The 12210-nt window shown below is 41.8% G+C and overlaps 1 protein-coding gene across 3 annotated transcripts in view; it reads right to left on the bottom strand.

The window, feature by feature from the left end:
• Positions 1-8039, bottom strand: part of kaznb (kazrin, periplakin interacting protein b) — a 79523-nt gene extending 71484 nt beyond the window's left edge. Inside the window, exon 1 of one of the 3 annotated variants that reach the window (XM_085406847.1) lies at positions 7406-8039. In XM_085406847.1, coding sequence (XP_085262973.1) covers positions 7406-7598 — 193 coding nt within the window. In that variant the 5' untranslated portion in view covers positions 7599-8039. The remainder of the gene's footprint in view (positions 1-7405) is intronic. The other 2 variants (XM_085406846.1, XM_085406849.1) reach the window with 2 other exon arrangements.
• Between the last annotated feature and the right edge of the window lie 4171 nt (positions 8040-12210).

Genomic DNA, 12210 nt, shown 5'->3' with positions numbered 1-12210 from the left:
GCTGTCTGCATCTTTCTTTCTTTCTTTCTGAGAGTTTCAATTGTTTGAAGTTTGGACTTGCCAGGGATTTGAATGATTTAAGGTGAAAACGAAAGGCTAGATGTGCAGAGTGGAGGCACGGAGGAGGCAGAGGAGCTGGGTTCTTTAAGCCTGATCATTATCTGTGCCTCCTGTTGTGAGGCGGCCACAACAGTTTTGAAACACCGCACTTGGGAGAATCATCAGTCTGTCTGAGCTCTTTTCCCTTTTTTTTGTATGAAGTTCAGTGAATCTCTTTCAATCATTGGCTCAGCGTGTCATTAATGGAGATGCACACCCTCAAAGTCCCCTATGCCAGGCTTCGGTCAAACACCTGTACCGATTTTCAAGCCTCATCCTTCCTCCAGATACTCTGTCTTCTTCTACCTAGAACAGATTTAAGGAAATCCTCTTAAGAGAACTGCTTGCTGCAGGTTTCCCCATCTCTGATCCTCTCCAGATGCACATGGTACAGATGGAGCATCTACAAGGCCCATAAAACACAACCAGGAAGTAATACTTAATTCCCTCCCCTGACATGTGATGGTGATAAACACAAGATAGTCACTGAAGTTATGCAGAGTTCTCATTTTCAGCAGTTTCCTTTCTGGATGAAAACTCTGCAAAGTACTTTTATGATGAGGGGGCCCCATGTGAGGGAAACTGGCAGGAAAGTACCAATGATAACATTGAGGAATATCCTCATTAGTCAGTCCCTCTCTCCCGACTCCCCTGCTAATAAAAGCCACATTCACAACGTGCTCCTAACCTGAACCGTGACATAAGACAGGAAATCTATATTAAAATGCCATTTTCCTTTAAAAAAAATCATCTGGGAAAAAAAGACTGTTTGGAACTTGTGGAAAAGAATCAGTTAAATAAGCACTTTAGCCTTCATGGATATAATTAGCATATGGAGACATATCAGTCTCACTGACAGGAATAATATCTTCTCAGAGGCAGAGTGTCACACCAGAAAGCAATTCAGTGCTTCGTGTCATGGTTAAAGTACTCCTCAGTTCTCCTTGAAATGGCTTTCACTGACTTGCTATGTGAAGTTTCATTCAGATAAAGCTGGCCTGGAAAATTTAAGTGCTGAGGAATGTCTGTTTGAGATGTACCCTCTCTGAGAGTTGGCTTTTTTTTTTTTTTGCAGTTCCCTTTTCGGGCTCTGCTCCACTGCCTCACTGCCTGTAGACTTCTCTGCCCGCCTTTTTGCAGGCTCATTCGCTTCAAGGTGGCAGTTTACACAACATGGGCCGCACGGTGACAGCGCTGCAGCCATCTGGCGCCCCACAGCGAAGGAACGGCATCACCAGCTGGTGTCCGGGGGCAGCAGTTCTGTCACCTTTGCTACTAGACCCATAAGACATGTTGAGGTCAGCTGTCATCTGCCACCTCTGACCTTTTTACAAACACTGCAATGTGAAATAGGTAATGTTCGCCTGGTGAACCACACACTAAGTAAGATTTCAAAGAAACTGAAACAATCCAAGCCCCTTATGGAGATGAAAGTGGATATGTGGCGCCCATCTCTCCTTCCTACTCTCTGCGTAGCTAAATTCCAAAGTGGAAACTCTTGCACAAGCAAAAGTCCACCAGGCTTCTGTTCCCACTGACAGTCTGCACTGCTCTGTCAGTTCATTACTGGGGCTTGCATTCCATTACAAAGCAAAACAAATAACCACAGAGTCATTATTTATTTAAAGCCATTACCTCCATAGAACAAAGTCCGCCAGTTCCAGTAAGTACTTCTAAGCTCTATTCAGTTGTTAAGCACAGACACTCAAATGTATTTGAAAACAAAATAAACACTGAATGCAAACAGGACCTTAATTATAAAATAACTAAACTGCAAACACTGTAAAGACTTTAAGTTCTGGTTTCACATTTGATTGCCTTTCTATGACCTTGTTCCAGGTTGTTTTGCACACTAACAGGTTTCATTTCTTAGTTTTTCCAGCTATTTATTATGTGTTGAAGTTTTGGATCATGCATGAATCTACAACTAAGTAAAAAAAATCTTAATTTGAAGATAATCAGTTTACCAGCATTTAAGAGGAGGATAGTAAGAGGAGCTCTTGCTGCAGTGTTAAAACAGTGCCTCTGTGCCCGACAGCATCACTGTTGTCTGCATCTCTAACTAACAGCAGAACCACCCGCTAATGCTGCTGTTTCCACCTGCTGTTGGAGTCCCTTCTATTCCACGATTACTTCTTTTATTGTAGGAAGACTTGTGTGGCAGAGTAGGAGAGAGGGCAAATGTTAGGGAAGTGACGGGCTGCTTCTCCGGGGCTATTGTTTGGACACAGTTTCTCTCACACTGCATTGACCACAGGCGGGGTGTGGCTGAGGGAGCGTAGGCAGGGAATAAAGAAAGGGCTGGGGGGTGTTCGCGTGGTGGTAAATACAGGGGGAAGCTTACATTGCATTGCATACTTGCTCTGATGCAGACAGCAAACAGGAAGGCGGGTGGTCCAGAGAGCATTACAGGGAAATAGCTGGGGTGAATGGGATTTTGCTGCTGTAGTTTGGCACTGTGTTCCCAGCCCCGCTCTTCTGCTGGATGAAGTAATGAGAGACCTAGGCGTCTAACAAACTCAGGCCAGATGGGGAGAGGATTCTTTTCTACAATTACTCTGCAGCAGAAAGCATTAGAGCCAGTTCAGCTCCTCCTCTTTGGAGAAAAGATAATCGCGGGGTCTTTTAGTGAATACTTAATCAGCATGCATGCCTTGCAGTACACTGTGTAAAGTTGTACTGCCACTCTCCTCAATCTCAGAATACATTATTTTGGTATGCAGCATGGGAGCTTTATTAGAAATGCTAAGATGGAAGACTATCTGATTCTGAAAGTATTAGTATTTAAAGTTTACTTTTAACTACACTCACTCAGCACTTTATTGGGTACACCTGTTTAGACAAGCTGGTTTCAGAAATTGCTAATCTACTGCATTTTCCCACATGACCATCTCTTAAGTTTTTACAGGGAATGGTCTGAAAAGGGAAAATATCTAGTGTGCTGCAGTTCTCTAGGTGAAAATGTCTTGTTGATACCAGTGTATGCAGAGGAACATGTCTAAATCTACATCACATTCAACCTTGAAACAGCAGCAAAAGACCAAACTGGGTGACACTCCTGCCAGCTAAGAACAAGAACCCGAGGGTACAATTAATTAAGGCCTGACCAGGATTGGACAATAGACGAGTGGAAAATGTTTCCTGGTCTGTTGAGCCTCATTTCTGCTGCAACATTCAGATTTCAGGGTCAGAATTTGGCGTTAACAACATGAAAGCCTGAATCCATTGTGCCTTGTATACATGGTTCAGGGGAGATTAACATGATAGATGTGCATCCAACAAATCTGCAGCAACTGTGTGATGCTCTGATGCCATCATGGACGAAAATCTTTGAGGAACTTTTCAAGCACCTTGTTGAATTTGTGCCATGAAGAATTAAGGCAGAAGGCGCACATAGAAAAAGGAATATGTATTTAGAACTGACGGCCTATTTCAAACAGGAAGGAAGTTGTTTATCACTCTTATTACTACAACAACATTTATCTTCAAGTATTTATAAAAATCAATTTTGCCTTTTGTGTGGTGGGTTGTTTTTATACTATGCCACTGGAGCAGCAAACCTGAACAAAGTGCAAGGACCGGAGCAGTAACAAATTCAGAGCTCCTTAATAGTTACCACATTCACCCCAAATTGATCATAAATTCGAAGGTTAACTTATTTAAACTGCCAAACGGTTCATTAGGTCTCGCTTAGCTTCCACTTGCTGTTGGCAGTAGAATTTTAAGCTTTTCTACAAGCTCTGAATTTTTCTCACTGAAAGGTCTAATTTAACTCCATTTTCGTTGCTGTTGACCTCTTACCTTGTGTGTTTAATTTTGTGTCAGCGAGTCAGGTCTTTAAAACGCAACATCGTCCTCCCCAAAAACCTTGAAATGTTCAAACTGAAAGTCATCAAATGTTCTGTTTGTTCAGTTACTTTCCCTTTCATAACCTTCATAACGTTCATCACCTTCATCACCTTCATCACCGTGAATGTCTGAAATAACTCACTTTGTAAAAGCATTGTCCTAACTATTCTCTTTCCACAATGACAAACTGTGATACTCAAGGACAAATGACAACTGATAGACAATACCCACATCAGTGCTCTCTCCCTTTGTGTTATTGTCCTCTGCTCGTTAAAGCAGCCAAAGGTCATCCATACTCTCCGAGCTGTACGACTCACTAACAGCTGCCTTTTGGTTGTGTTTTACAGACTTATGAATTGCAATTGGCAGATTCTCATGAGTCCACGATGTGCACTTTCTCACCCACTGACAGCAAGGCGCTTATATAAATAATGTAAAACCCCATAAGGGTTACCTAACATTGATTTTAGAGGACAGGATATTTTCATAGCGCTTCTGGTCCCTGAGACAAACTGAGAGGAAGATGAATATGTATTTTTTCCAAACAGCTCAGTGGAACACAGATACAGCAGCAATGCAGTTGATTGTTTAGGGACGTTAAACAAGGTCTTGACATCAACTGGGTCTATCAAGAGAGAGGCTCAATAGGGTTTCATTGTCCTGGCAATGAATACATTAATGTCAGCAGCCTGAACAGAATAATAAAGGTCATGTCTAATAGCCAGTCATAGACCTTTCCGTTGAATGCTTATACTGTACTCTTAAATGCCGGTAAATAAAGAAAATCTTCTAAAGAGGGTAAGTGTAAAAATTATACAAAATGTTTATTAGCAAAAGCAAATAACCAAGTTAATCCTGGATCTCTGTGAACAGACTGAAAGTTTTGGTTCATTTAATGCTTTGCTCCTTGTGGTTAGCTCAGTTAGAAGGACTCCACAATGGACTCCAAGGCCATCAGGAACAGCTGAAGTGCTGTGTTTATGGGCTTATTGGATGTCTGTCAGAGATGCTGTTGTAGCTCCACAGGGAGTTGAAACACAGCAGAAATTCTGACATTTGGCACAGTGTAATATATTTACAGGAAGTCAGCTCATGCATATTAAAAAAAAACACACACACACAAAAAACTCTGCTTTGATCCTGCACAGGGCATGGCCAACAAACGGGCAAGCGAACAGCCTGGCCTGGAGAGGGATACACACCTAAAGAACATTTAATCTCACTAAGCCACTGGACGATGGTGCTGGCTCATCACACCCCAAAACGCCTAAACTTAAGAACTTACAAAAACATGTTTAAGCCAAGCGGTTCTCAGTGTGGGTGTGTTTAGTTTAATCAGTCATCTGACTGCGAGCCTGGCCTCTGGGAACAGGAAGTATGACATCACCACCCTGACATTCAGGAATGTGGGAATGTCAGGCTGCCTGTTAACATTGAGAGGGAGTCAGAACAGCAAGCTGAATGAACACAACATGTATAACTCACTGCAGCAGCCACACAGATGAAACACTCAGACTGGGCTTGAACTGACATTTATCACAAAAAACAAACAAACAAACTATAAATGCAGCATATATAATACTTCAAGCCATGACAAGAATAGATTCAATGACTGCGCCATAGTACTTTTCAGGATTTGTGAAGCCACTCTGCTGCTCGTGGTTTGGCCATCTGATAAGCATTAATCTGTTACTCAGATTAATCTGTTTGGATCTTATATCATTTTCCCATTGGTAGTTGAACCATCACGCTCCAGCATCGGCTGAATTTCGAAGAAAAGAGGAGAATCTCCCATGTAGTCCCTGCACCTGATGCTGTGCTCAACGCATAAGACTTACAGGTCAAGAAAATCTTACCAACTGTAGCTGGCAATGCAAAAAACTCACTTTTAAACATGTTTTCTGAATAATAAAGTGCTTTGTTCATCTTTTTTTTTCTTTTACACTCTCTGTGTACCGGGTGGATTGAAAAATATATCTATTAGGCAGCAGCTGAGGGCTAAATCAGCTGGCTGAATAATCTCTGTTATGTTCTCTAATTTGCATATTGTAACATTTCTTTTAATGAAAATGGAGTTTTTTGTTATAAATTGTTTGCATTGGAGAAAAAGGAGCAGCAGTAACAACTGCAGTTGTATTTTTCTCTAATAACTGTCAGCTTATTATTACCATTTTCTCAGTGTGTACTTCTTCTTTTACAGCATGCCCACAATGAATGACTATAATGGTTTCGCTTCCATTAAGTTGTGGGATTTGTAACACAAGTATTAGCAAAACCTTTTAGTCCTTTGTAACTTATATCTTCTCTTCATTCATTAGACCTTTTCCTACTTGGGTAGTCTCTTGTATATCTTTTAAAGTGCATTTAATAGCCACTGTGGCTGGGTATGATAAGATCTCAAAAACATACAGGCTCCCAGATGCATTCAATTCGAATGCAGAACAGAAACACCAAAAGGTGAAAGGTCTTTTTTTTTTCTGTTGCTCTCTTTTTCAGCAAGCCAAATTTTCTGTGCATGCAGTGAATGTAAAATATTATTTGTTAAGTTTGGAAACTTTTGAAAGTTTCTCACCAAATTATCTGGATAGCTGACACAAGTATTTGCTGTTCTGTTAATGCATTCAAGGCAACAGGAAAACAAAAATTCCCCTTTTATTCTTGTTCCTGTCAAACTCCATAAAGATGATCATTAATGAATCCAAGATGTCGGCGATATAAAAGTAACTAACTCGAATACGTCATAATGAGGCTTAATTAGACCCAGAACACAGTCTCACACTAGATAAAAATTTCCTGTCAGACATCATTAGTCATGGAATAACTAGATATAAAACAGCACTTTAGCCAAGTTATTACTTTAAGCAACACGAGAGATATCAATAAGTGTAACACGAAGCCAAGAGGAACTATTTTAAGAGCAGGAAGCCTCAATGAGCAGTCCCATGAAAACTTCTCTTTAACTTCTCGTTCGTCATTCATTACATCTTTTTCCCAGCTAAGTGGCAGTGCCATGGTGTCACCGCCCTCCTTCAGAGATGCTGGCATGCAGTTTCTGGGCATGAAGCACAACAGTTTCTCCTCATAGACTCGGGGAGAGTGCGGAGAAGGAGCCAGAGCTGGAGGGAGTGCAGCCCCAGAGGAGCCCAGCTGCTGCCTGGGAAACCAAACCCTGAGCAACTCTGGCCCACGCTCTCTAACCCCAACCCCTCCCTGCCATTTAATAACAACACTCAGTCGTTCTCTCTTTTCTTTCAAGCTGCTGACTTTTCTCATGCTGAGTATGGGGAAAAATAAGTCAATGGAGGAACGGTGGGATGATATTAGTCACTCCGCTGCACATTCTTAGAATACTTCCCACTGCTGATTTCAAAACACTCACACATGTTCCTGTTCTTGCTCTCTCACACACACAGAGGCACGAGATTACATGTGAGTGCGCACACATTCAGGCACTCACCCCGGTAGTGAAGGCTGTCATCGTGGTGGTTGTGTTGGTGGTGGTTCTCCAAGCCAGGGGGGCTGCTGGCACCCAGCTCTGCCAGTCTACGGCTGGTGGCGGAGAGCTCGGAGCGCAGGTTGGTCACTTCCTGGCTGGCAGACTGGATGGCCCCATCAATCCTCTGTGCCAGCTGTTTGTTGTCTTCCATCATTTTAAGGATTTTCCCCTGAGGACCAAATCCACACAGAGCAGCATGGTGTCAAGAGAAGCATTACAGGAGGTGAAGTTAAGACCCTTTCCTCCTCCGCCACCTCTTATCACCCTCTTCTTCTTCTTCTCCTACTCCACCTGTGCTTTTTCTCTCACAGTGTACTTCGCACATAAAAAAAAAAAAAGCCGGCAGTACAGGGATGATGTCTACCTGTTACTGCATAAAGAATGCGTCCAAGCACTACAGAGTCAGAGAAAGCATGTGTGTGCGAGAGGAGAGAGTGAGCGCGGGAGAAAGAGGGGAAGAGAGAAACCAAAGGGAGCAGGAAGAGAAAGAAAAAAAGGCAGGGGAGAAAAAGATGCAGCCCAGCAGGCGGAGGGGAAAGTGAATGCTCCCGCAGAGGAGAATGTGCTGTGAGCAGCTGCTCTCAGAGAGGACCCTGCACACACTGAGATGACATGCAGCCTTTTAAATGGACTGTACCATGTGCAGGAGGACTAGGGGAGATGGTGGGGGTGCAGTTGGACTGAGCTGCTCTCCAGTAACTCTCTAAACACAGAGCGTGGTGTGTACCCCACACCCTGTGGAGTTTGTAAGGAGTGAGCAATTGGGTTTGTAATAGGGGGGAAAAGTACAGATTGTTTTTCTGTCCTTCTTCCTCTCTCTGTATCCCCACACTCAAAGCTTGCCAGCAGTATTGAGCCCTTTGACAAGCACTTGTCAAGCCCTCTATATCTTTTCACTTGGCCTCCTTTGCTCACACACCCGCTGTCTTTTTGTCTCTCCGACCCCCCCCCCCCATTCCTTTATATATTCTTCTCTTTGTCCTGGGAAAGCTCACCCCCACATCGGTGGAAGAGGAAGGGGGCTGGCACAAGGCACCCAAGGGGAAAACATTTCAGCATTCAGAACAAACTTAGTAGAGGACGGAGGAACAGGCCTCTAACGGGCTACACGGTAACAGAAGAGGCCTGGAGAATTACAATGGAGTTGTGGCGGGAACACAGTAAAGTTTCACATCTTTGATCAAAAGCAGTTTGGAGAATTATATTTCGGCTTATCAGCAAGCACAGGAAATAAACGCGGCGGCATCGTTTCTTATCTGTACAGCTGTAAAACTCCATCACGCATCTAAAAGGTTAGAGATGGGTTAGGCTGTGCATCTTAACTTAAAACAATCTGGGATATTGCTGAGCCGTCACAACTAAAGATCTGCATTTGACATTTTCATTTTCCAAGTAAGAAAACACATCCTGTCTGGCACGAAACAGAGGCTGATGAGCAATACATCACTGAGATGCTGTCATCCGAGGCTCAGGTGATAACGGCTCGCTGTTCATTGGTATTCACACAACGGCACAGAGTGACAAACAAAGATGGGACAGCGGGCTCGGGAGATTGACAACCAAATGAGACACACAACTTGTTAGTTGCACCGGTAGTCTGTTCACTGCATACTGTTTTACAATAAAGTCCTCAGAATGTTGGTGTTGTTTGGGTTATGTGGCCTTGACTCCTCTACTTTGACTCAACTATTTTACTCTGTAAAGCCAGTGTCTGTCCTTTGATGAAAAATATTACGCTATACTGCCTGGTCAAAATGAAAATGGAAACAGGATGCTATCTCTTTAAAAATCATTAACTATTGAAGATACTGCTTCAGGTTAATTAGGACTGATTTAATTAAGACACAAGTGATTTTGAATAACGTGTCTATACCTGTAAGCAGCTGTGCCTCTAAAATGTTAAGAATATTTTTACTACATGTCATTATCTTTGGCTGGAGCAGGAGAAAAAGCTGATTTTATTAACAAATTATTAATGGCACGCTGCATTTTTAAAGTTCTGAAGCAGTGAATCCAGCTGGGACTCTTTCTTGGTCTTAAGTAGAGCTGACACAATTAGTCAATCAGCTGATAAGGCCATTAACAGAATCTGCACAACAGTTTTGAAAACAGATTAAATATTAATGTCATCAAGTGAGAATGCTGCTTTGCTCAAATTTGAGAAAAAATTCTTTTCCAGGGCTTAAAAATTACTGTGCAAAACTCTTGAGCCACAAAATGAAGTTGTTGCCAATCAGACGCTTTCCAAACTGTGGATCAAAATCTGGCAGTACTTTTCTGTGTTCATAATTTCATCAATTCTGACAAGATCAACCCTCAACCTTCTCTCCTTGTTTCCTTCCATTAAGAAGGGCTTCTTAATACCACTTCTTAATGCCACCTTTCCATTCAGGCCATTTGTGATCAGGCTTCAACAAAGCATCACTCAGGTTTTCTCTGGATATTTTCTGCCTAACTCTTAAGGACTTTCAGATATTGTTCATCTGTAGATTTTGTATTTTTTTTTTAGGTCTGCCACTTCTTCTGTCATCCACATGTCCAGTTTCTGCTAATATTTTTAGCGGACTATGTTAGACGTTCCAAGTTTTTTGCTAAAATGTCTTTTGAAATAAACCTGTTGGTCCATAACACTATTTTATCCCTATTAAACTGTGTTATCTTTAGTATTTTTCATAGAAGTGGAAACAAATTATGTGTTTTTGTGACAGCTGCTAGAAACAGAGCACCTAATATCACAATTAAAACTTGGTTCTTGGTAAAAAAGCAGTCAATGTCCAAACAAAAACTTTACAAGGCCAGCAGAAAGCCTGGTGAACTATTGCTCAAGACCACTTTTGACAAATTAAAAGAAAATGTGGCTCCATGGAAGCAGAATATAAAGAAATGAGGGGTTGCTAAAGACTTTTGTGAACACTGTATAATTTTAAACTGAATGTCTTTGCATCTTTAATCATGTTTGCAATTATAACACCTAACATTTGTTGATGAATATTGCAACAAATTGGATATTTGGGTGTAAACTAAATACCAAGTACATATAATGTTAACTCACACACACAAAAAAATTTTTTATAGGGAAATGGGTTGTACAGTTTCATTGAAGTTAGTTTGTAAATATGCCAACACTAACATTCGATTCACTTTATGAGGGTTGACTTACCCTTCTTTGTACTGCAGCTTTGTATGGATAGGAAAACAGTGGCCTCTAATCTTTTTTTGCAAGGTCTCCCATAATAGCTACTGTTAAATGCACATCTAGTTATTCCCATAGAGAACAATTATTGCTTACAGTTAGTAGAGAAGATCTACAGCAGCACAGACATGTTAGCAGATCATTATCACTGTCTAGACAGTCACATTGCTGCCCCAGTTGACACACTGGCCCTGATTTGTAGCTGATTATCAAAGAGAAATGTAGCACGGTCTGGAATAAGGATAGGGTTATCAGAGGGCTCTTGATTTACATAGAAGGCTTTATGTTATTTCAAAATTACTGCTTTTCTAAAAGAATCTCGAAGCTCTTCCCTCATAGTCATAACCACGCTCTGCACTGAGCCATGTGAGGGAGGGCTTTCATAAACCCAGCTGTGGAATGCGCGGAAATTAATGATTTCAGGGTCAAGAGTCACAGGGTGTCCCAGATACACATCAATAACCAGACAAATAGTTTGAGGACACGCAATTGTGCCATGTCCAAAACACACAGCCTCCTCCTCCTCCTTTGTCTCCACAACTGGACTGAGAGCATCTATGATCACAGCCGAGACCTGAGGCCAGTGCAGCAGCTTGGCCGACTGCCTTTGATAACCACTTCTCCGGTCGGTGCTTGTATGGATTTGGATCACTTTTCCAAACTTATGCGAGTGTTTGTGTTGTTAGTTTTCTCACTTGTTTGATGCTATTAATGGGAAGTTTAATTAAGTGTGCTGCGGGTGTGCAGTTAAAAAGAGGTATTGATAAAGAGTCACCATGACTGTCTGCCTGGGTTAATTGAATATCGACTAATCCTCCACACACTGAAATGCTTTCCATTTTTTCCCAATAACAAAGTGATATAATGCTGTGCTCAACTTATTAATACACATCTTATCAGGGGCTTGGGGAAAATATCCACTCGGCTCGACTAAACTTACTAATATTAATCAAATACTGCAAAAAAAGATAGAAAGTCTATGAGGTATGTGAGCCTTACTTCTGAATAGGAGGAACTTGGAAAGTTGCATAAAAACTAGAAATGTTTTTTCAAAAACAAGATAGTTAAGAAATGCAGTGCAGTCAGGCTGATGTAGCCCTACTATTCCCATTGTTGTGGTTCACAGGTAAGAGGACAGCAGAGGAAGGCAAAATTATTACCAGGCAAGATTGCATTTAGAGCAAGTCTTTGAGTCCATGTGAGGCGAATATCAGGCAGAAGGCAAACGTAAAACAGACAAGAGATCATTCAAGGGAAAGACGGGGAATGGCCAACACACTTCCCTGCTGTGAGTGCAGAAACAATCTGCCAGGGAACGAAGTGAAGTACAGGGAGTGCAGAATTATTAGGCAAATGAGTATTTTGTCCACATCATCCTCTTCATGCATGTTGTCTTACTCCAAGCTGTATAGGCTCGAAAGCCTACTACCAATTAAGCATATTAGGTGATGTGCATCTCTGTAATGAGAAGGGGTGTGGTCTAATGACATCAACACAACAAGCTTCTGAAGCGTGATCATCGAACAATCAAGCGTTTCATTCAAAATAGTCAACAGGGTCGCAAGAAGCGTGT

This window comes from Rhamphochromis longiceps, linkage group LG5, assembly GCF_057381845.1.
Source record: "Rhamphochromis longiceps isolate RC_006_pf linkage group LG5, R_longiceps_female_GT1.1, whole genome shotgun sequence".
Classification (NCBI taxonomy): Eukaryota; Metazoa; Chordata; class Actinopteri; order Cichliformes; family Cichlidae; genus Rhamphochromis; species Rhamphochromis longiceps.
The sequence above is the reverse complement of the archived record's forward strand: the minus strand, read 5'-3'. Positions and strand labels throughout refer to the sequence as shown.